General features: G+C 44.6%; 4 protein-coding genes across 4 annotated transcripts; 1 reads left to right on the plus strand and 3 right to left on the minus strand.

Annotated features, from left to right (window-relative positions):
- Nucleotides 1-725: 725 nt before the first annotated feature.
- On the minus strand, nt 726-8,575 carry LOC137905255 (dual specificity mitogen-activated protein kinase kinase 6-like). The gene is made up of 12 exons (XM_068749464.1): nt 8,557-8,575; nt 5,295-5,364; nt 4,705-4,753; nt 4,497-4,610; nt 4,159-4,278; nt 3,846-3,962; nt 3,103-3,154; nt 2,898-3,025; nt 2,720-2,797; nt 1,603-1,742; nt 890-935; nt 726-803 (listed from the first exon to the last, which is right to left on the minus strand). The coding sequence occupies exons 1-12, from the start codon at nt 8,573-8,575 to the stop codon at nt 726-728; spliced, it is 1,011 nt and encodes a 336-aa protein (XP_068605565.1).
- A 1,115-nt stretch (nt 8,576-9,690) lies between these two features.
- Nucleotides 9,691-12,600, minus strand: btbd17b (BTB (POZ) domain containing 17b). The gene is made up of 3 exons (XM_068749466.1): nt 12,501-12,600; nt 11,130-11,415; nt 9,691-10,765 (listed from the first exon to the last, which is right to left on the minus strand). The coding sequence occupies exons 1-3, from the start codon at nt 12,589-12,591 to the stop codon at nt 9,691-9,693; spliced, it is 1,452 nt and encodes a 483-aa protein (XP_068605567.1). The 5' UTR covers nt 12,592-12,600.
- A 4,099-nt stretch (nt 12,601-16,699) lies between these two features.
- On the plus strand, nt 16,700-18,389 carry LOC137905588 (G-protein coupled receptor family C group 5 member C-like). Its single transcript, XM_068749834.1, has 3 exons — nt 16,700-17,666; nt 18,098-18,201; nt 18,291-18,389. The coding sequence occupies exons 1-3, from the start codon at nt 16,700-16,702 to the stop codon at nt 18,387-18,389; spliced, it is 1,170 nt and encodes a 389-aa protein (XP_068605935.1).
- Nucleotides 18,390-19,715: 1,326 nt separating this feature from the next.
- On the minus strand, nt 19,716-22,728 carry ccdc137 (coiled-coil domain containing 137). The gene is made up of 6 exons (XM_068750283.1): nt 22,578-22,728; nt 22,235-22,368; nt 21,705-21,918; nt 21,528-21,610; nt 20,599-20,678; nt 19,716-20,515 (listed from the first exon to the last, which is right to left on the minus strand). The coding sequence occupies exons 1-6, from the start codon at nt 22,646-22,648 to the stop codon at nt 20,315-20,317; spliced, it is 783 nt and encodes a 260-aa protein (XP_068606384.1). The 5' UTR covers nt 22,649-22,728; the 3' UTR covers nt 19,716-20,314.
- Between the last annotated feature and the right edge of the window lie 1,230 nt (nt 22,729-23,958).

Here is a 23,958-nt window from a genome sequence, read left to right on the forward strand (position 1 = left end):
CTAAAAGATCGAGAAATGACTTGAACTCCTTCCATCCACAATGTGACCCATGAAATCTTTTCACGTGTGTCGTCTCGGCTCTGGAAGCGGTCCAGCAAGGACTGCCTCCGGGGCCTGATCCATCTTTGGGCAGGAACGGGTCGGACCCTTCGCCGTGAGACAAATTAAGTCCCCGTTTGCTAAAGAATTCTCACGTGTCAAGTATCAAAACTCTGTGTGATGAGGGAAAACATACAAAGCATATGCAAATATAGATTTCATTACACACACACACATACACAAAGTAAAAATGAACTGCTTAACACATCAACTGTTGGTTTTACAGATGAAATTCAAAGTATTCATAAAATATGCGTCATGAAGAAATAACGTCTGGCTCTGGCTCTGTCCGCTCTCGCGGGAGGGGGGGCAAAAAAAAAAAGATAAAATGGGTTCAGTTCATATTTGTCATGTTCAATAACTGCATGCACAGGAAGCTCTGAGGAGTGAGTTAAACCAGTTTGGTTTCCGGACTGTTCATATTACCTCCCCTCTCCCACTCCAGTGATGCTGGGCTTGCTTTAAGTCTTTGGGTCGCCCCCCCCCCCCCCTGATGTGTGTGGGTGCATATCATTCCAGTGAGGAAAAAAAGGCAGGCCGTCAGTGTGTTTGGCTGAGAGGGTGGTCCCCCACCCCCTCCCCGCCTACCCTGACGCGGTGGAGGGAGGGCGCCCGGAGGGAGCCCATCAGTCATCCAGGATGACCTTGACAAAACTGGCCACGTCCGTCTGTTTGCAGTCGTGCATGGTGAAAAATGGATGTTGCTGCACCAAAAGAAGAGAAAAGTCTCGTGATTAAAATGAAACTATTGTCACAAGGCATAAAGTTTGAGTTAGGAAAATATACTAACCATTAATTCCGTGTAAGCTGGTCTTTCATTTGGTTTCTTTCTTAAGCTGTGAAAACAAACAGATAAAAGTGAGGGGGGGGGGGGGACAGAAAATGCAACATCATTAAAAAGTTAAAGCTCCTCATAAGCTGCAGCTGGTTGCACCTGCTTCGGCAAACAGAGTAAACACCGCCCCCTGCTGGGGCATCTGTGACATGGCCTGAGTGAGGAGCCAAACAGGTGAACTCTGTTGTATTTGGAGGCCTGGCTCAATTGTTCCATAACATTCCTGATCGCAGTTATTTGAATTAAACGCAATCATTTCACATGATTGTTCAAATTGCTTTGATTCGTCTGGAAGAAAAACAACCGGATAAGACAGAAATGCCATCTTTCAATCCCTATTTCCATGTCGTCTTCCACTGCCCGGTGTTTGGCAGGCGCTCCTTTAATGTCATCTGGTTGCAGCCATTCTGCCACCAATGGACAATTACATTTGCCTTCGGCGCCACAAAAACTTCTTCATTCAAAATGTTCTAATGTGCATCTCCTGACATGAACATCGTGGCTCATCGGAGCTCATTTACGGATCCATATCCACACAGTTTACAGAACCTGCCATTAAATGTCTCTTTATTATAAAAGTTTGATTTACTTGGACGCCATATTCAAAATTGACTCATTCAATCCAGTCGATCCTGCCCAATGTCTTTGTCGTGGGGTTTGAGGCTCACCACTGGGAGATGAAGTCTACGAACTCTGGGGAGAAGCGGTCGGCGGGCAGCTGTGGAGACGGCTCATCCACCACCTGTTTGAGCTGCTGGAACGGAGTGCCCCATGCCTCGTAGGGAAACTTCAAAATGGCCAGCTCAATCTGGGAGTCCAAAACAAGAATCACACCTTAATCCTGCTTATTTCAATAAACATTTTCTAGAGGGTTTGTCTGGTTTCTACAGTAGCAACTAGAAAACGACAATCAGAGATTGCAGACCCTCGCCTCCAATAGACTATTCGATCTTGTGAGACAGTAAACAGGGCTTCCGGATCAGAGGGGCCAAACCTGCTCTAGCTTGCTGCTCCGGAACGTACTACAAGACTCCTTCTGGACTCTTTTTCCCATCATGCCATTCGTGTCCCTCCCTCTTAAAGTGGCAGTTTACAGCACAGGCACGATTCCAGATGTAAAAATAATTCTAGAATCTGGATCCAGATCCGGATCAACGCCATTCTCGGGGAGGACCGAGCCACGGACAGAACCTTGCTTGTGTAAAATTTTCAAGTTGATTGGGTTACTAGTTTTTGACTTATGCGCTCGGACAGACAAACAAACAAACAGACAGACAGACAGACAGACAGACAGACAGACAAACGCACCCAATTGCAATACCCTCGCCTCCTCTTCGGCGAGGGTAATAATTAGACATTAAAAATAGTTCCTTATTATCCTCAAAGTAAAAGGAATAAAGTTTGGCCAATATGTAAGCCTTTTTTTGGAGTAACTGATGACAGCACGGATGAGAAAGGATAGAAAACAAAGTCGGGATTAAATTGTGTTTTGAAATTCCATGCACTATAAGGAAATGTGTTCTATTAAATCAGAACGTTCAACAAAATGCATCGGACAGCAAAGTGCACTCGTTGCGTGTGACTCAGAGCGTGATAAATGGGTGTAAAGAAATTGTCCGCGTCTCTGACATCAGATTACAGATTAGTAGAGGATCTATTCTCTCTATTAAACCAAATAAAACAGTGAGGAAGTGAACGCGCCAGCATCGGCAGCACGCAGTAATAAAACGGCGATGATCTGTGAGCAGATTCAAAAGTCTCCGTTTGACAGCCAGCCCAACTCACCATTGTGATTCCCAGACTCCAAATGTCTGACTTGACGCTGTAGCCTTTCTGATTGAGGTCGGGGTTAATTCGCTCGGGCTGAAATGGAAATTCACAGGGAAGTTCTGGGATATTAACAAGGGGATGCTTTGAAACAAATAAAACAACATCTCAGCCAGCGGCGCAGGCCCTCACGTACCGCCATGTAGGGCTTGCAGCCAGCATCCATCGTTTTTGCCACGGAGTCCACCAGGTGACCGCTGATTCCGAAGTCACACATTTTCACTTGGCCCAGCGTGTTGATCAGAACATTGGAGGGTTTCACATCTGCAGAGCGACAGGGAGAACGATGAATGGCGTCTCCATGACGCTAAACTGTGCACTCGGGATGCGGATCTGATTACCTCTGTGTATCACCGACAGGTTTCTGTGCAGGTGTTCCAATGCCTTCACAATCTGAAGAGCCAGAGGAGAGACATTGGAATTTTTTGGACACACATGCTCATCGCTGACATCTCGCTCGATTAAAATGAGTGCTTTACAGGAACATTAACGGGACAGTATGTAGAGAGAGAAAAAATAACAGCTAGATTGTTATATAATCGGCTTGTTGCAATTTCCCTGGAAGAAATTTCCAAAGGAGGAAAAATAAATTAGCATTGGCTAATAACAGCCGACAAGATCAGGATTTGATCTGACTGTAAATATTGATGCGATCATTCATCCACTCAAACCAATACATTTTAAACATGTTTGAGAGCAACAGAGCGGCAAATTGGATATTTAAACCCCTCAAGGTTACAGATAATCTGTGCTGAGCATTGATACTGATTTCCCCACTGATTGTCGGAAATAAATCAACCAAACATTTACTGTCGCAAAAGCTCCCGAATTAATGTCCAGCTTCTCTTTTCTTTAAAGAACACACACAAACAGTGGTGACTGTGGATACGTGGGTTTTAGGTGTAGTTACCGGCAAATGGTACGAATAAAAAAAAAAGAAAAAATGATACCATGTTAAAGCACAAATATTTCGACATATCTTGCTCTCAAAAATATGACAAACTATTCCATTAATGTACAAGTAAACACACTTTTTCACATCTGATGAAGACGTATTGTGTAAAGAAAATATGACAGGATGTACTGCTACTGTGATCTTGCCCAAGATGTCCTCAGGGACGGTTTTGCCTTTGTCTATAACCTTCTTGTAGAACTTGTCCAGAGACGTGTCCATGAGCTCCATACAGATCCAAACGTCTCCCTGCAAAGAAAGAAGACGGACATAAGAACCGAGATAAAACAGGCAACACCTGGTTCCAGGTACCCGAGATGGCTGAGGGCGCTATAATGTGAGCAAGGCACAAGAAATGTGAGCGTAAACAACGAAGAAGAAGACAGACGTGTCTACAATCCCGACGTAAAAAAAAAAGGGACTCATGTCAGTCACTGCTTCCTACCTCCCTGAAGAGGGCGCCGTAGAAGGTCACTGTGAAGAAGCAGTCCACTGTCCTCATGGAAATGTCCAGATCCATCAGAAGCCTTTTCTGCTCTAAAGTGTTGACTGTGGCACGGATCCTCTGTGGACGTTCACATCACAGATTCAGCAGCCGGCATCGTCAGCATTTACAAATGAAGCTGATTTACAAACGCATGGTCTTGTCTCAGGACAGAGAGGGCGGGGCTTAATGTTAATACTGGCCTATTATATAAATGGCTCCTTCTTACCATTGTTGGAATATGATTATTGAAATGTATATAAAATACTGCTTATTAATTATTTAGTAATCTGTGCTACCTTGACAGCCATGATAACGCCGCTGGGCACATGCTTCATCTTGTCCACCACGCCGTACGCACCCCTCCCCAACTCCTCAATCTGCTCCAAGTCATCGGCCTTCACCACAAAGTTCTGGAGGGAGGCGGGAGGCGTCGGACACGCAACAATCACGCAATTCGCACGGCTTAGCGAACACAGAACGCGCATGTTGTGGCAACTGATTTACCTGTTCGCCGATTGTGACGCAAGCCTTTGAGTCAAGATCCCGAGGGGGCCTGAAGGAAGAGAGGAACATCGGTTAGAAATAGTCCTGTCTGTTCTGCAAAAAAAAAAAAAAAAAAACCCAAAAAAACCCATATGTATATCCTGAAAAAATCTTTCTGCCATGAAAAGGGCAAAGCAATTTCCAAGGATAGACGGTCTGGAATGTCTGATGCAGATTCTGTTGGAGAGTGTTATACAACTATATGATAAAATAAATTATCTCTCTGCATGCACGCTGCAATCCCAGCGGCAGGCTGAGCCAAAGGGAAGCGCAAACAGGCAGGAGGTTTACCTTCATAACAATAAATTAATTCACCTACTAAGCTGAAACCCCCCGGAGCCCTCGAGCTTCATGCATTTCACTGCACGATGGACACCTGCAGGTTTTGTCACAGAGCAAACTGCGGCGACATTGAAAAGCAGCCCGCCGTTCCGGGCCTACGATCAATTCGTGAAAATCAATCGTTCATGATTGAAAGGCTCTCCAGAGGCATCTGCTGATCAAACCGGCACCAAAACCCACCCAGACAAAAAAGAACAAGCCCGTCTTACGCTGCTGCTGCTGGTTGCGGCTGCGCAAACACTTCTTTGGCCAGCTTCAGCCCAGGGTTCTTCTTCTTCCCTAAAACACAAGAAATGAGAAGAAGAAGAAAAAAAAAAACTGCTGACCCTGCATCAGCATGACGGATGTAAAGTTCTGAATGGATCTGCATTTCGGCTGCGACCGCCACCTAGCATGAGGAGCAGCGTTTCGCGGCGCCAACTAAATGGACTCTGCTTGTTTCGTTCTAATTATAGGGAGTGTTTGAGGTAAAAAGAAATCAATTTCGAGTTGCCTTGCACAGAAAGTGTAGGAAATGATCGGTTATCTCGGCAGAGATTAGGTGTACTCAGAGCTAAGGCCTCGCAATAGAAGGAAGGTGGACCGAATGACTAATCCACATTGGTATGATGAGTCAAATGGGGAGGGAAGGGCAAAGGAGGTGGGGGGGGGTATTCCAAGCTTTCCTTCCTGTTCTGATTTTGTTTTTCACATGCACGTCTACCTTCATATGGTTTCTTTTTTTATATATATCTGGGCTACGCAGCTGTAAACGCTGCAGCCCTGGGGCCTATCAGTGTTAAATCACCGACAGCAGTCCATTCATAAACACCATTTACCAGCAGCCTCTGGGGCTTCCCACACGCGGGCCGTGGGGCACGTGCCAGAACGATGCGGCTTCCGAGCAACGGCGGCAGAAAAACAACCGGCCTTCAGCGTGCTCACTGGCGTTGCAAGGTTGAACGGGAACACGGAGCGCGCTTCTTGACCTTTATCTCTCTGTGTGTGCGCCGGCCGTTTCCTGTTCTCGTTCCGCTGCAGACGGCTTTCACAGCAGGCCGCTTGATTACTCTGAAGATCTGGTTTACTTTGCAAACTATTTCTCTTTCCTTTGGCACGAACGCAACAGTTCCTTGGAAAGTCAATCGACCAGCATGATTTCAACCGTCATCGTCGCCGCGAGGACACGTTTGCCATTGACTCATGCAGATCCGGCATAGAGGAAGTACGGCTGGGTAAACCCCTCCTTACCAGATCAAAGCAGGAGGGGAAGTGAGTTTCCACTCAGATTTGAGATTCTATGGCCGACCAATAAAACGCAAAGAGGTCCATTTTACGCTGCAAGCCTAAAATAGCCGTCCAGCGCGTGGACACACGACGACGGTCTCATGTGGTCAGGAGAGTTTGAAGTGTGATTTACTGACACATGCTCAGTCAAAAATAGATTTGCATTTCCTCTGCGTGGGATAAAGTGGGAGCATCGAACGCACGCGGCCTGACGATTGAGACTAAAAGGCTTTTTTTGTTTGCAAAAAGAACAAAATGAGGGCGGTCCCACAAAGATGACGGTGCAGAACGAAGGACATGCGACACGTCTCGACTGTTGGACCGAAACCATCCTGCACACACGCAGCTTAAAGACACATCGCATTTCAGTTTGCATTAGCTCGACTAACTTTGCACCGAGGCATGTTGGGGTAAGATGTGAACAACCGTCGGTCAGGCTGCACACATCCGCTTAAAACGCAGAAATAAAATGTCAGGGACCCCTTTGGGAAATGTGATGTCATTTCGCTCGGCCGACTTGCTGCAACGCCGTCCCCATTCAGCCCGACGGGGGCGAAGTCGCCCGGCGTATAAGAGTACCGTGACGTCGGTCTCAGCTGCAGCTAAAACGTGCATCGAGGCGACGCAGGAGGAAACAGTGCATTTACTCAGAACGAAAACATGCAATGAATCGCTCGTATCGCATCAAAGCATGGTACGATTTTCAGTGTAAAATTTCATACAAGAAAACGTTCATCTCAAGAACCAGATATTTATCCTTGATATCTCGGTCTCTCACTCTCTCTCTCTCTTTATGTGCGTCCTTCCCCGTCTTTATGACAGGGGGACGCTACAATGTCATGGCAGGTGCATAAGCCCCTGGTACAGCTTGTGAACAGGGGCCCTTTCCAGGTACCGGGGTCTCTTCCAGTTGCCACACACACACACACAGTAGCTGTGAATTAGCGCATACCGACAGCAAGAAGAGCAGAGACAGTTCAGTGGAAACTATCCACAGTGCTCGTAATACCTGCGTAATGTGGACAAGTATTTCTGGATTGCGCTTGGGATCAAAGTGTCAATAGCGATGCGGCGAGTCATCGTCAGGAAGCTTCGGCCTCAGAGAGAGAGTCCCACATAGAGAAAAAGGATGAGTCACGCTCAGATAATCTTCCACGGAACCCTATCAGTGCTGCTATAGGGAGAACCCAGTCTCAAGCATGGGCCCATTTCAGCTCTTCAACCGGCAACAGGCAGCAGGAGAAGAAGAAGAAATCGAGTGGAACTTTCAGTGTCAGACACCCTGAATGGTGGTTCCAGCACGCAGCCTGTGTGGCGGCTACGGGGTGTCTGTCTGAACAGTCAACAAAGCGACGTGCGAGTCAAAACATGCCTCGGTCGGCCGAAGGCTGCGACCCGCCCGAGCCCTCCGAGAAGCAGCGTGTCCCGCCGTCCATAGTAACGCCAGCGTGATTGTGTAACAACACAAGCGGTGAACTTCAAATGCAAATTGACATCATCGCCGATCTCTGGAAGTGCGTGGCGCAGAGGAAGGACCCTGATTTTTACAAGGCGTTGCGTGTAAATCAAAGAATAGAAAGGGCGTGAATAGAGCCCTGGTGAGTTTGGAAAATAAGAATTTCTACACCGTAAAAAAAATAATATTTTTTTAAATTTTATTAAGAAAAGGATTTTCGTGGAAGCGGCGCTAAACAAAAGGAACTGACTCAATAAGAGTCCGAAATGATACACACCTGTGGTTCCGATGGTTTGTTTTTATATATACAGTATATATACAACTCAGAAAAGAGAAACGGACTCTGGCGCGGTCATTCCCAACTGGGAGACTAGTTGTCTGATAATTAATCAGAGGAAAAGTCCTTAAATGTCGTGATAAATCGTTGTTAGCGAATCACAACACGGGATCTTTAACGAAGCGACGTGCGTAGTGCTTGGTTAAAATATGAAATAAATCACTCATTGCACCATATATATAATTAAACTAATCCGGCATTGATGTCTAGAGACTTCGGTAAATGATAGGAAGCAGAAAAGACGCGCTGGCTAGCGTGTTTTTCCTCCTCTGATAACATGCAGCTTTCCCACCTGGCAAGGTTACGTTACTCAAACATAGCTAGCTACATTACTTCCTCACAATCTGCATCTCCACGTTTTAAGAATATGCACGATTGTTTAAAAATAATAATAATATATTAACACACTTACCTGCTTTCGAAAGAGACATTTCCCCTTTGCTTTGATGAGGGGGAAGGGAAGCACAAAGACTTTTGCCTTTTTTTTTTTTTTTTTTTTTTACTCCCTCCCTCCCTGCATCTAGCCCGACACCCGCTCAGGATCGCTTTGGCTTCTGCAAAAAAAAAAAAACTAGCAGCGATTAAAAGCTAAATGCTTTGTCTTCGTGCAATCTCGATTCTTCAATCAAGAGATCAATCGTTCAGAGAGCGTTAGAAGAATGCACCGCTTAAAATAAGCTCGGCGCCGGTTTGTACACTTCGAGTTAGTTTGCTAACAAAAAAAAAAAACCCTGCACTTTTAGGGTGGCCAAAGTCTGACAGCTGAAGGTTCCAGCGACGCGATGACGCACTTCCTGCGTCATCCTAAGCATTGTGGGACAAGTAGTTTGAAATGTAACATTTATAATTTATAATAATAAGCAAAAGATATCAATGATTTTTACGTCATAAATTGTTTTGCAAATAATTTTAAATCACTGCAGAATAATGTTTACGTCATTATCTTTATTGTTATTTTTGAAATGAAAATCACTGGCGTAAAAGACAGAAACAATGAACTTGTAACAGTAAAGAGGAAAAAGTCCTAAACGTCTTGCAAGTTTCTAACATTACAAGGCTCTGATAATGGGAACACACTAAAATTCACATATTCTGGTGTATGTGTCAGAGGATATTGGTTTCATAATGCTGATGCTGATGCTGATTACTGAAAGCCATAAAATTAACACAAAAAACTATTTTACTTATTCTACTTGTGCAAACGACATTAACATTACACCAGTTTAATAATTTCAAGGAGCATACTATTAGCATAAAAACCTGTACTGCAAAAGTACTGCGGAAAAAAAAAAAAAATTAAGTTGAAGTACAAAATATCCACCATAATTATTCTGGAAATCGCAGTTCAGTTTATATTACAAGCTGCATATTTGTACCAAAAGCCTCTTTGCTTACGTTGGAAGAGAACTAATAGCACAAACTACTCAACGATGAAGATGTCACAGACCTGATGCATAACAATGTGCTGTGATATGAGTTCACTTTGAAATATGAGTGTGTGTGTGAGTGGCGGGCGGATGACAGACGACAGGGTCTCATCAGATCCTTATTTCCTAGCAACGAGGAGGCTATGGTAGAGAGGTTTGATTATAATGTGCAGATAGAGGGAGCTGTCAATTAAGTACTCTGATGCACGGCGCTGCAGGTCAGCATCCAGCAGAAAATCTCCAGTTTCCTCCGTGCTCTGGTGAAAGTTGTAGACATGGTGAACCACCACTTTTCCTTGCTGCTTTGCCATCACAATCACCGTCTTCTGGAAAGTCACACCGGCAAAATCCGGGCTTGAAGTGGCAGGTGTTACGATGATACGAGGCCGCCCTCCATCTGTACGTGTCGGCTGCATGGCGCCCAGTTCAGTGTAGGTTGACCTGGCACTGAGAGGGAGCCAGCGAGGGGAGAACAGGGCATTCCAGGTCACTCTCTTACTGGAGTCATGGCCACTCGGCCCAAGTTGGGTCTGGAAGCTAAAACTACGGTCATCACGGGTTGGGCTATTGATGATCCAAGGGGAACCCCAGGAGGAAGACAGGTAGTTGCGTGGAGTGAAAATACTACAGTTGACATCAAAGTACTTGGCAAGTTGGATAGGTGAGGCCGAGTGGAATTGGAACGCTAGATAGAGCAGGTCACGTATCGACTCATAATACTTCAGCATGATGGGAGACTGCTTCTGAAGGCGGAAGAGGTGCTGCGGGGGGATCATGCCATACCGAACAGCCCTTAGGGCTTTTTCAACAGTTGCACTAACAGGTTGGTTCTGATGAATCCAGGTCTCCAGGGCCTCATAGAGCTGTAGCTCCGTCTGCAGAATGAGGTCCGAGCGTTCCAGCAAGGAGAGGAGCAGGTCTTCACTGATGGAGCCCCATTCTCCACTCTGTAGCACAGAAGACAGGTTCCAAGACAGGTACTGCAGGCAGCTGTCCTGCAGGGACACGTCCCCAACTTGTACTGCATAGCTGTACCAGCTGACCACATGGCCGGTTGGCGAATCGCTAGACAGATGTTGGGTCATATATTGGGCGAGACCCTGCTGCAAGCCCCACACATGGTACTTGCTGGCCAACTTGTGCAGGGAAATGGCCTGATCTAGCCGCATGGAAATCTCACCGCAATACAGATACCTGCAAGAGTGATAAGAAGTAAGTTAGAAAAGCTGTATTTTGAAGCTAGTTCCCTCAGAATCGCTGCGTAAAACAACAATGCTGGAATTTTCACCTGGAAGCCTAAAACAGCAAATGTGATTTTAGAATATTTTACAAGATGGAAAATCTCACTCCTCCAAAATAGAAAGGCAAAAAGGATGAGTGAAGGCATATGCGTTTGCACTTGAGAACATGCAATTACACAGATTCTGGTCAGATTGGAATTGGTTCACTTTGAACAAATGATTATACAGAGACTTTGAGGTGCGAGTCCAAGCAACAAATGGGGAAACATCTTTTCTTTGTGTTTTCAGGGCCACAGGTCGATGACGGTCACCCTCACCTGACAAACTTATCAAAGACAGCTGCACAATCACGAGTCTCCCTCAAAGTCACAGCGCTGTTATTGCGGCGGAGCAGCAGTTCCTCAAAGACGTCACTTTGCATCGTGAGAACGAGGCTGTGGGCCTGGATCACCTTCACCTCGTCCGTGTTGATGGTCTGCACCCGGAGAGTGACATCACTGCCGTTCCCCATAGCCAGCAAGCTCTCCATCCGATGTACCAAACTCATGGAGTGATTCAGCACCGTGGCCCCGTTGTCCAATCCTGCCTCCTGCCTCAGGGCTGCTGTGGAAAAAAAAAAAAAGCAATGGTTTTCATTCAATCCCGGAATCACACTTATTCCGTCATCGCTGTCATTTGAATGGACCTGACGCCTCTTATTTCTGATTTCACACCACGCCAATTTTTTTTATGACTTGAATCAGATTTGACTGGGCAGGAAGAACAAAACGCTCTCCTTCAACTCTTCGTCTAAACCACAACTGGTACTGTTGGTGAAGAAGCAGACTTGCAGATCTTTCCATTCTTTTTTTGTGAATGATGAGAGGACGAGAGCAACAAGTTAGATGGCTGAGTCAGAAAACCTCCGGGTGCTCAGGAAAGCATCGTTACAGATCGCTGCTTTGGGTCTGCGTGTGCAGAAGTCGAAATGCCACAAACTGGAGAATCACACACGAAAGAATGAGCGTGACGAGGAGTAGTTTCCGGTGGCATGTTACCGGGGGTTTAATGAGACACACTGAAATGCCTCAAAGTTGTCGTATCTTTTACACAATCAGGCGCCCCTTCCTTCAAAGGAGCCTTTCTCCACCTTGAGCCCGCTCCGCGTGGCGGAGGACGTGAGGGTGTTTTCCGTCAAAAGATTTCTGTCTGTGTAAGCGATTAGCATATTCATTTCAATTCAAAGTAGTCACAAAGTTGTTACGGATGTGCCAGTGTCTTCCGCTCTCGCTGAGAAGAACTACAAACATTAAATGCAAAGAATATATACACATGGTAGGATTTGTTGAGTTCGTGCTCTCAGCCGATTTCAAAGGAAATGGAATGACGGCAAGGGAAAGTGGATTAAGTCCAAGTCAGATTTTCCTCTCCACAGTAAGAGAATAGGCACAAAGCCAGACAGCAAATGGACTTTATTGTCTTTCCCTTACCCAGTAGACGGATAGATGAGGGCAGGATGAGTAGAATAGATAAATACCCATCCGCTGCCCTGAGGCTGAGCGCGTGCCATATACACTTTTGCTGTGTCCTACTCTCCACTAACAGCAGGAAGCTGGACTGAAATAGAGCAATTCTATAGAAAATGAATCAATAGGTGATACGACCCTTTCAAAAAAAAGGATTCAAACTGATGCTATTTGTTATCTTACCTCCAACTGTAACAGAGTTGAAGTGAATTAAGACGAGCGAGGCGCCCAAATAGACCCAAGCAGGGATCCCTTCTTCACATGAGCGTACCATTTCTTCTCAGTCACTTCCTGCCTTCTTTGTCCTTTCCCCTCTCTTCCTCACTGTGTGCCACTCTTCTTCTTCTTCTTCTTCTTCTTCTTCTTGTCGCTGCTATGCCTTAGCGTGTGCGAGCAGAAAGGTGCATTGCCCCCGTGTGCCGCTCGACGCTCTGTCCCACACTCTTTATGTAGGACGCTGGCCTTTCCCTGGCGCATCTCACAACCCGAAGGGCTCCATTGATTGGTGGAATCTGGCAGGGGCGTTGCTATAGCGACAGCTTTGATTTTTGAATTTCTCCCTTTTGGATGCTACATGGGATTGATCAGTGGCACCAGGCCAACCGAGGACTCAGCTTAATGTTGTTGTTTTTTTGGGGGTCTAAAAGTCAGGGGAGTGTGGCACGGTTAACAATCAATGCTAACACAGTTTTGTGTTTCAATGTCACGCAGATGCAGCAAATCTTTGAGCCGCAAAAACTGGCTTATGACATCTAAGTTCAGTATAATCACTGCCATATAATTAGTCAATTAATTAATTACAGTGGTTAGCTACTGAGACCATCTGCCACAAGAAAATTGAGGTTCTAATAAGTGTAACCAACTGCGGTCAAATTTCATTATTAATTTTGTTGGACAGCTGAGAGCAATTATTTCTCTAAAGGCACATTCATCTCTGCAATGGGAGGATAATTTCATTGGTGATGGATCTGCTCACTAGTATAAGGTGAGCTCTATCCACAATTTGACTTTATGTAGGTCATCATTGTAAATGAGAAGCTGTTCTCAATTGATTTCACCCGGTAAAATAAATGATAAATAAATGTAGTCGAGTTGCTGATATTTCAATGAATCGACCTCTTGGTTTTCTGTTTAACCCTATATGCATGAGCTATGCTGTTAATGTGGCTGGTAGGGGATATGTCATAGTAGCCCTTATAATGGCTCAATCTCAAGCACATGAAATGAGAGAAACACACAATCTAGAACAACATGCAGGGTTTAAAATAGCGAAAGCACCAAAAAGATGATGCTTCCGGCTATGTAACTGGGATACAGTGAGATGTTTGTTTAAGACACATTTATTAATGCATCAGTTAGCACTAATTTGTTGGTCAAATATAATTAAGTTAATACTCAGATTTAAAAAGCGTACCAAAAAAAAAGGGCTCCAAATTGATCTGATTTCTTTATTTTTCTTATTCATTGGAATTGACTGGGCCAGTCTCAATCCTAGTATCTATTCATGCATATTGTAATATGTCAAAGCAATTATAAATATCTTATAGTACTCCACCACTCCCACTACAAACATCATGTCAGTAGTTGGTGAGGCCCTGTGGGCTGCCAGGTTGCAGTAAAAATGCAGGAGAGGAGGCGTCCTGTGAGACCCCAACCTGAGTCGCTGCTAAGAATAACCTGACAGGTTCTCCGAGGAGAGCTGAGCTGCTCTAATGAAGACATTTGCAGCTAAATGAATGGGACAAGCCATTTCTGTGGCAGCATTTCTGCACACACACATATAAGATTAGTTCAATGAATGCAATCCACTTACATGAACGAGGCTTCTGGTATTAAACAGACGATTTTACAGCTCCAAGCTGCTACGTACTAAAGCACAAAGCAAGCAGCTGTTATTTAGCCTGAAAATAAAACTGTGTATCTGGAAAGGGCATTCCCTCGATTAAGGTCGTTTCGCTTCCTCCTTTGAGATCAGCTCCTATTAAAAATCTGATCACAATGCAAATGGGTCGATTGATATACGCTGCAGGGTTCGTGGGAGTACCCCTCGGGTTGGGATCCATCAAAGGATCGATGCACCACAGGGAGCAGAATAAAATACTATATGTGTTAGCAGGCTTAGCTTCAGAAAGATGTCCTGATTGACCTTACTCTGATGCTGGATCCATAGGGGATGCACTCACTAATCAGGCTGTTGGAACGTGACACACATGTTTAAACACGTTTTACGTGCTGAACGATTTGAGTGTCTAAATAAAAAGAACATAAAATGGATAAACAAATGGTAGTATCCTGAAATTCGGTGGTGAGGTTCCCAACACTTCCTGAAAATTTTATCAAGAATTTTTTGTAACTTTTTGAGTTCTCGTTAAAAGACAGACAAACAGACAAACAATCCAACACCGGCGATTACGTTGCCACCGCCTCGGCGGAGGTAATAAAGGAGAGGGCTGATGGCAGGTGCTTGACTTCTAAATTCAGTCACGCAAATAAATACAGATATTTAAATAAAATAATACAAATCTGCTCTAACTGTCCATTCTCTGGTGTGACTTGAGACTGCTGTAAATCACAAGGCATCACTGCAACAATCTGTAGCTCTCTGACATTTAAATCCTCCCCTTGGCATAATAGCAATAGCAAGAAAGTAAGATTTTGCCTACTCTATCTATCATGCGACTATATTTTCCACCAGGTGGCTCTCCAATCTGGTGCACAGCTTCCCCTGATGCCGACGGCTCTGACAGAATACACTCAGGCGATGAGATTTGTATGTAACTGATTATTGAGCATGAGCAGAGTAGCACATAGTAGTTCAATTACTTCATGTTGTATTATGTATATGTGTTTGTGGACCATTAAAAAAAAAAGTTAACTTGCTGAAATGTAAGCTGTTCTACTTAAAAGACGCAACATTCAAACCACAAAACTACTTTAGTATAAAAAGTAATTCTAAAATAAATGTAATTAATTCAGTATTTTTAATCAACTTTACAGGAAATACTTTTCTTCCTAACTCCAGCATTGTGATATAAGCGACAATAAACTCTGCCTAGGTTTTTCATCACTTGACAAAAACTAGGTTGAATGTGAGAAAAGCCATAAATCATCCATCATCGGTGGGTTTGGAATCAGAGTTAGAATCCACCATCCAGGTCAGGCTTCAGACCCTGGAACCGAGTCGCCGGGAGGTGAGTGGTTCCCTTTGTTTGGACCCAAACTGCCTGAAACAAATCACCAGTCTGGGTCTCTAATCTCTCCGAATATGCAAAGCCGCAAAAAACGAGGCCGCTGAGAGACGAAGTGGCCAGAGACTGAATGATAACTGTGCGTCATAACGAGACGGGACAACCTGGATGCGACAGGCAGGAAGAGGCTGCTCCTGACCAAACTAGGAGGGATTGATTGATTGATTGCTCAGAATCAATCGACTAAAGGAACTAATTTTCTTGGCAAGGCATCATTTTTTGTTTTAGTGAGGCGGGTTGGCTTTCTGGAAGTTCTCCGGGCACCTGTTGGAGCAGGTAGGAAGTCCATGATGTTTTCATTATCGCCAGTGATGTGAGACACTTTTAAATAATTATATCATGCGATCTCGTTCTTGTCATTATGAAACAACAGTGTTTCTTCATATGAAGAAATTAAACGTCTTATAATGTTTTTTTATTATTATATCTTTATAGATAAATATCAAAGGCTGTTTAAGTTATTAAAGATTTTGCCCTTCACCCTGTTCTCATCCTGCTTCCTAACATTTTCCATGTTTTTATTATTTTGGTACACTCTCACACATGTACATGTTTGTACATATATCGTTCGTATCTGAGTCATTTCTCGTAGCTTTTTCCAGTTTCGATGCAGATGAAGCGACATCAGTGATGTCAGGTGGATTCACAGCGCTTTCTTTGACAGGAAGGTTTGAGTTTTCTCCGACTCAGTGGCCTGATGTCTCGGTGTAGCTGAATTGATTGCATTCCATGTGTTGCCTTTTTGGCACTTCTTATTTAAATGATTGCAAAGTATTTATGTTTGCTACAATCTGCACTACCTGTAGGTCTACCTCTGCAAGATGTATTGGATTGAGCTGTGATTGCATAATAATGGCTTCATTTTGTGATTTTAACTTAACTGTTTCATTTTTTCAGAGACTGACTGTATTTAAATTGGCGGCCAAAGTATTTTAGTAAAACAGAATATAACTCCGGTGAGATTCGGTTCTTTGAGAAACCCGCTGATTTTTTTTTCTGGCTTCACATTCAAACAGAACCACTTGTTCATCTTTACATAATGTTTTGTCATGCAGGGCTTCAAATGTTTGTTTGTATTTTTCATATTTAAAATAATCAGGCTATTTCTGTTGCAGCAGAAATCCGCTGGACGCGATGGCCAGCGCTCCAAGAGGATGCGGCCCCAGTATTAACTCCATATATTACACGCTGTGTGACCTCGCTGCAGTGTGGGGGGTTGTGGTGGAGGCTGCTGCCGCTGCTGGTGTCGTGACTTCCTTCGTTCTGATCATCATCCTCATGGCTTCATTGCCGTTTGTAACAGACAAGAAGAGAAAGACTATGGTTGGCCTGCAGGCAGGCGTTCTAGTCTTTACTCTTGGACTCTTTGGACTCACTTTTGCTTTCATCGTGGGCCGGTATCCCACCAGCTGTGTGGTACGGAGGTTCCTTTTCGGGGTGCTGTTCTCAGGATGCTTGTCCTGCCTGGTGATTCATGTTTTGTGGATCACCGTGCTGCAGCGAGGAGGTCGGGGCCCCAGGAGCTGGATGTTGTGCCTGGGAGCCGTGGCTCTCTGGCTGGTGGAGGTGATCATCAACACAGAATGGCTGATTATCACTGTTGTCAGGAGTCCACCCGTGCGTGGTGCCGTCTCCAGCCTGTCTTGCAGCATTGCCAACCAGGACTTTGTGATGTCTCTGATCTATGTGATGGTTCTGCTGCTCACCGTGGTACTGGCGCCTGTTCCCTTGCTGACGCACAGGAACAAGCATTGGCGCAGAGACGGAGCCTTCATCTGCTCCACGGGTCTCTCCACCGTGGCTCTCTGGATTGCATGGATTGTCATGTACATTCATGGGAACAGGGCGGCTGGAAATCCCACCTGGGATGACCCTACTTTGGCTGTAGCTTTGGTGTCGAATGCGTGGGTGTTCCTCCTGCTCTACATCATCCCAGAAATCTGCTTGGTGACCCAAGAGGACCCAGACCAGGAGCAGCCACATGACGGAGATCGCATTTATCCGGCCACAAGCCTGCCGTATGACATCATCCTCCCAGAGGGACCCCTCCAGAATGTGTACGTGGAGAACAAAGCCTTCTCCCTGGATGCGGCACCAACAGGTAGAGCAAAACACTTCATTATGTGTAGATGTCTTATCCTAAAGACTTATGTGTTTGGCAAAAATAATGTCAGGCACCGATCTCGAACAATCAGGAAGTGAATATCAACTGCATCGCCGCTGTTGATGAGCATCAATGCGTTCTGTGTCTGAGGAGGAAGGAGCACCAGTCACATAAACCACATTACAAAGTCACAATTTGCTATTGCAGTAAACTTTAAGGCAAATCCAAGCCTTTGGCTGATACTGTATATACACACGTGTAAACGGCATTTATTTTTAGGAGATGCTGAGCCGGTCAGTTTGGTTGCCATGGGGGCTTGTTGTCCGAGAGTCCAATAGCAGATGTCTCCAGAGTGTTTCTGTCTTTTGTAGCTGCTTTCCCCTGGAACTTCAGCCGGTCCCAACCTTCTCCTGTCCTTCCTTCGCCAGCGTCCACAAAGGCAGTTTCTCCATACGGCGCGTTTCACGGTCAGGTGCGAAGCTGTGTCTACCAGCCCACTGAAATAGCCTTGATTGCCAGAGGGTTTACAAAGGTGAGTGTGTGCGCGTTAACTGGACACACAGGATGGTTCCCTCCCCTGTTGCATCTATCCGGCGATCATTTCTATGTGCACGTCTACAGATGGACCAAGACAAGATGATTCCCCGAGTCAGGGTGCCAACTCTGGTTCCAGAGGGTAGCAGCTTCTTGCCTCGTTCTCTTGAGTCGCGACCTTCCTAAGGACCGTCAACGAAATGCTCGCTTTACTGACAGCCATGTTAAAGGGCATAGAACTTTGTTCTCCCCTGTAAGGTTCCAGCAGCACCTGCTTGTCTGTTATATGTGCATAAAGGCCAAACAGCATCATCATTATGATAAAAGATCATGGTGACATTGACAATATGGCCGGTTTATGAAGGTGGGCTGCGCATGCATACATCTCCAAAATGACTTTCATAAAGAAACATGAGATCTCAGGACCTCTGCTTGATCCCAATCCTCATTTTATGGAAAATGAAACCCTGAGGCTTTTTCTTTTCAACTAAAAATGGGCTGAGGTGAATAATCATTCTTTAGAATCCAAACTAAGGACTGAAGCCTTCACCTTCCAGCTAAGTGAAAGACCTAAAATTGTGCTTATTCCTACAATATCCTAAATATATATTTTTTTCAGGCGATAATCAACTTGCTTTATTGTAAATCTACTAATTTCTTTGTGCACAAATGGTGTTGTGATTCAGCCTTTCTCTGGAATTCTTTTTATTTAGAATCATAGAATCATAAAAATGGACTTTTCTCTGCAGGAAGGGGAACAATCGTCATTTATTCTCACATACACACACGAAGGTGAACTCTGAGCTACAGAGCTGCGGCTGCCTAGCAGCAGGCTGACTCGGCGCTCTCCCGATTACTCCCACCATCCTGCAGCATCAGCAGCCATGATTCGTGGCTCCAAGGGGGACATGGCTCAACAACTGAAGAGAGAGAATGTGTGCAAACGTTGAGATTCCACATTCAAATACTTCATACAGTACATGCACCCATGTGTCCAGATGCAAACAACATGCAGATATGGAGTATGGTCTCATTTTTGATTACAAATATTTGATACAAAGTTTTCTTTGCTTTTCCACACGTTATCAGCCTCTTCGTGCTTCATTCACAAACTCTCAAGCCTTAGCGGCATTTTAGCCTGAAAAACAGCCTCGTTCCCTGCTAGGCAGGGGCTGTAAATTCCCCCCAATGTGACTACCTGTCGTGTTCACATGGACACGGAGACGGGCGGATGCATGACCGGCGCTGATTGAGATCAGCTCAAGGGAGTCAACTCTCGGCATCACAGGCAGCTGCCCCCACTTAATGCATTTCCTTGTTACTGTGACAACCCTCAGTGGACAAACACGGATGAAAAAGATGAACAGGGACGAAAGTGGATCCGCAGAGAAAACGACAGGGGTCTGGTGATATTATTTATAATAGATCATCACTATATATAATGTTGAGTTTTAAACAGAACCCGCCTTAAGTTCTAAAATGAAGCATCTTAGATTTTGTGCAGTTTATCTTGGTCATCAATATTTAAACAAAGGCCTAGTTCATGGATTCAAATCAGGATTAACACAGTAAACGTGCACCAGGCTGTAATTAGTGCTCCATTGTCAAAAAGCCTGATTCAAATTATCACAGGCGCAAAGAGAAACGAGCCGTTTGTTTTACGTCTCTTCTTTGGAGCCCAAAAGTTAATGATTGACTTCTCCACCGGAAAAAAAAGAAAGTTGTATGTTTCAGGCTCTCGTGTTTCAAGAACAGCTGTTTCCAAGATCACAAATTTCATGCCAATCAATTAGCAAGACTTCGTTTAATTATACAGAGATCCTGCACATTTCCACTCCGTTAACAGAACGGTAAAGGACAGCGTAGTTATGGAATAGATAATCCACTTATATACTCAATCAAAACAATAAACAAATAGGATCTCATAAAGATGCAAATATCAAAACAGCGTAAATACGAGCGACAGTCCAGCTCGGTTACGACAGAGAATGAACAGGAGGCACTTGTCTGGATGGGTTTCATTGTTAGTGATGGCTCCTCCCCTCAGTTCACTTACACGAAAAACAACAACAACCCACAGTCTGGTGCTGATCAACTCTCTGCTGTCTCTGTCATTGAGGGTTCTTTAGTTTTTCCAGAGTCGCTGCCCTGGCCTCTTGCTGCAGCTGTTTCTGTTTTTTGAGATGCCGGTAGGCCTGCACCACCCGCTCCCTCTCCTCCTCCATGATCCTCTTTCGGGCCATGGAGGGCTTGTGTGTGGCGTTCACGGCGTGGCCGAGGAGAGAGTGGAGGAGCAGCTTTTTGGATTCCTTCTGGAAGAGGAAAGCACGGAAAACGTCTCACTCAGTCATCAAGGTCAGGGACGGACCATTGTGACGACGGGGTGGCAGGTTACCTGAGATTTCAGCTGCCCTTTTCTGGGTTTGGCGCTCAAAGATGGAGGGGCCATAGCGACCTCACCGAAGGGAACGTTATCTACAACACACACACAAAAAAAATCATCATATAACATCTACCTCGACCATCATATCCAATTCCGCTACATGGAGTAATTCTGTAGTGATGATAAATAGACATCTTTGCTATTTCAGTGGCAGCAGAAGAAGCTCTAATCGTGACACATAGATCACTTTATGAACTCGCCATGTTGTGTAGCATCAACCTCCATTTGGAGTTGTATTTGTATGCAAATCATTAAAAGAAAATCAGAAGCTACGTTTAAGGTAAATCTAAAGTATTTCATCCAGCAGTCGATGGACATTAATACACACACACATACGGCATGAACCAGGCGTCGAGACATTTTCATGAATCTGAAATGGAAACGGGAAGCAAAGGCCTTGACACTGGCCAAAAGTGAGGAGGACAACGATGAATATTCTGGCTCCAATTATAGGTTTGTTTGAATTTCTGCAAAGCTACTTTGGAGCTTTCGTGGTACTGAAAGAGGCACGCTGCCAGGAGGCGGGGCACACCCTGAACAAGTCGCCAGCTTATCGCAAGGCCACACAGAAAGACAGACGCCCCACTCACTCTCACAACTATGGCTGGCAAAGCTGGAGAGAACCCACACAGACAGGCCCCAGGTGGAACTGAACCAATGACCTTCTTGCTGTGAGGCAACAGCGCAACCCAGCACTTTCAAAATGGTACCACCAAGAATCTTTAAGGAACCGGGAGAAAGACGCAGTACCAAACTCAATGGCACTGCTGGGATGTTACTGATTTTTAAATATGCTCGTATTGAATTACACAGGAAATCACCAGCTTCCTCGTGTCCTTCTTAGTGATAAATGTTCCTCAAAAAAAAAAAGTCTTCATTACCCACAAACATTTCCTTTTCCTTCTTTTCTTCCCGACGGTCCAGCTTTTTCTTGTGTAGCCTCTGCAATCTGACTTTATCATGCCTAGAGCGAGACAAATAAATAAGACATGCACCATCAGCTCCCCGTCAGTACGAATATATATCAGTTTAAAAAATTAGAAAAGCATCGAACTCACTCTTTCTTGCTCTCGGACTTGCCGTGATTTGCAGGGCTCTCCTGTTTACCTTCATCCAGCTCAGGCTTCCTGTCTACTTGGTTGTTGGTGAGGAAGAGGATGTGCTTTGTCTCACTCTCCATACGCTGCAGGTATGTTTTCACACTTTCCTTCTTCCCTCTTCTGAAACGAAGGGCAGGTATGTCTCCTTCACAGGAATCCTTAGGGAAGATGGCTGAAGAGCCAAAATCAAATTCCTTATAAATAAAGGCAGTCATGAAGAACTTTCAAATGCATCGATCTATAAAAAAAACAAAGCGATGAGACAGGGCCATTCTGCATGCCTACGTAAGTTTCCCTCCAGTGTGCCTGCATCTTTATTGGGAAGTTACATTAACAAGGGAAGGTTCACCCCAAAATCCAAACAAATATATAAATAAATCACTATACATGCATCCGGTTCTACATAAGACTCGCCCTACGTGTTTTTGTACAAGCAATTAAAAAAAAATGAAAGCAAGCATATAAACAAACGCCCAGAAACTTCTCACCCTGTCGAGGCTTTTTGGCCTTCGCGGATCCCGTCTTCATTCTCTCCTTGCTCTTCATGATCTCTCGGAGCCGATACGGGATGTCTTGGAGATGGTCGTGCTCGGCTTTAGCATTTCCTTTGTGATTTTTACCACTAAAGACACACGTCGCAGCCCAGTTAGCATTTGAGGAAAAGCTGAATACAGTTTAAAAAAACTAGCTTCTGAAAGGGCTAAGGTTAGTCTAGTGTCATGTGTCAACATTTAACATCACAATACAAACGTGAAGTTCAACCTAATTTCATTGATAGCTTAAAGACGGGTAGCTGCTGTAGCTAGCAAGCAGTTAGCTTCCTTCTGTTACCCTGGGCGTTTTCCGGGCTTGTCTTCTTGTTTTCCTGACTCTTTTGTTTTGCTCTTCTTATTCTTCCCCATGTCACCGCCGTTTATTAAACTGCACGCCAAACTTTCCTGACCAAACAGAAACCCATGCGGCGCAGCATGGACAGCCTTTGACCCACGAACTTTGACCTCAGGAAGTTGTGATAATGATCGCCAGGAGGTCTCACTCTATCGCTGTTTCCGAATAGCGTTGTGTTTCAGAGGCACGCAGAATAGCGCTATTTACTGCTGCTTGCAAAGGTTCCAAATGACTTCGTGATTCACAAATGGTCTGTTTCCAGCCTTGTCACCCAGAGAATAAAGCATGGATGGTTCTTAAAGAAAAACAATTTCAGACACTTCTTGTTTTTGCCACATCTTTCGCTATTACACCAAAATGCAGAACACTAAAGTTGAAGATTTACATTTTATTAAACACGCTTTCATGCAAAATTAGATAAGACGAGCATGCATGTCCCCCCCTGGTTTCCAAAAGAAGTCCAAGTGCATGAGCATTTAAGCGAAAATGATCCTACTTGTCTTGATGACACTTGTTTAACTACAGAGTGATACACCAGTTCAATAGACGAGCTTTGCTTCAATGCAACGCATAATGCTGGTATTTCTATCTACCACCCCGAGATGGCGATGTTGACCTGCGTAGACGATCACAGGGAACTTTACAGATATTCCTTCTGTTCTGTCCTGTTCTCTTCTATTATACACAGATCACAGATCAGTCATAGCATTGTGATCACTTGCCACGAGCTGGCGACTCATCCGGGGTGTACCCTGCCTCTTGCTTGTAGTCTGCTAAGATAGACTCCAGCAGAATCCGTGACCCGTAACTTTGGATGAGGCTGAGATGAATGAATAAATAAAGGACAAATCAATAAATAAAAGCATCTGCAAATTATACAAATACGGCTTTCATTATTAGATGCAGTCCTGCGTTTCTACACATTTTTCAATGTTTCATTCCTGTTTCTAGGACCATAAGGAATGGTTTTCAGCATGTGAGGGATGATCACATTCCAAACACCACCATGTTGCCATGCAACACATCTTCTGATCTTGACGTGTTCTATTATCGTTAGTTCCGGTATCAATGACAGAGCCCGTAAGCGTATAGTACACCACAGGAAATAAAAGTGTGTCCGTGACTGTAAGGCATTCCTTTGTGTATGCACTCGTGTGATAGATAGAAGCTGTATTAAATCATGAGATGAATGGACTGAGCATTGTGTTTATATGCGTTGCATGTGTTTGTGTGCCGGGGCTATTACCAGGGCAACATATTACATCTCAGTGTGAGAGACTGATGATGAAAGCAGAATGCTGCCGTTTTTCATTTCAAGCAAATT

This window comes from Brachionichthys hirsutus, chromosome 16 (assembly GCF_040956055.1).
Source record: "Brachionichthys hirsutus isolate HB-005 chromosome 16, CSIRO-AGI_Bhir_v1, whole genome shotgun sequence".
Classification (NCBI taxonomy): Eukaryota; Metazoa; Chordata; class Actinopteri; order Lophiiformes; family Brachionichthyidae; genus Brachionichthys; species Brachionichthys hirsutus.

Bases quoted from the DNA above. Each gene is read 5' to 3' on its own strand.
- LOC137905255 (XM_068749464.1), bottom strand. The intron at 3,963-4,158 runs GTAGGAAGCAGT...CTTTCTTTGCAG, and splicing joins ACGGCGCCCTCTTCAGGGAG to GGAGACGTTTGGATCTGTAT. The intron at 3,155-3,845 runs GTACATCCTGTC...CTGGCTCTTCAG, and splicing joins TGGGCAAGATCACAGTAGCA to ATTGTGAAGGCATTGGAACA.
- btbd17b (XM_068749466.1), bottom strand. From the start codon at position 12,591: ATGGTACGCTCATGTGAAGAAGGGATCCCTGCTTGGGTCTATTTGGGC. The intron at 11,416-12,500 runs GTAAGATAACAA...TTTTTTCCACAG, and splicing joins CAACTCTGTTACAGTTGGAG to CAGCCCTGAGGCAGGAGGCA. The intron at 10,766-11,129 runs GTGAGGGTGACC...TCACTCTTGCAG, and splicing joins GTCTTTGATAAGTTTGTCAG to GTATCTGTATTGCGGTGAGA.
- LOC137905588 (XM_068749834.1), top strand. From the start codon at position 16,700: ATGGCCAGCGCTCCAAGAGGATGCGGCCCCAGTATTAACTCCATATAT. The intron at 17,667-18,097 runs GTAGAGCAAAAC...TTCCTTCGCCAG, and splicing joins CCTGGATGCGGCACCAACAG to CGTCCACAAAGGCAGTTTCT. The intron at 18,202-18,290 runs GTGAGTGTGTGC...GCACGTCTACAG, and splicing joins TTGCCAGAGGGTTTACAAAG to ATGGACCAAGACAAGATGAT.
- ccdc137 (XM_068750283.1), bottom strand. From the start codon at position 22,648: ATGGGGAAGAATAAGAAGAGCAAAACAAAAGAGTCAGGAAAACAAGAA. The intron at 22,369-22,577 runs GTAACAGAAGGA...GTGTGTCTTTAG, and splicing joins AAGCCCGGAAAACGCCCAGG to TGGTAAAAATCACAAAGGAA. The intron at 21,611-21,704 runs GTGAGTTCGATG...GTCTCGCTCTAG, and splicing joins AAGTCCGAGAGCAAGAAAGA to GCATGATAAAGTCAGATTGC.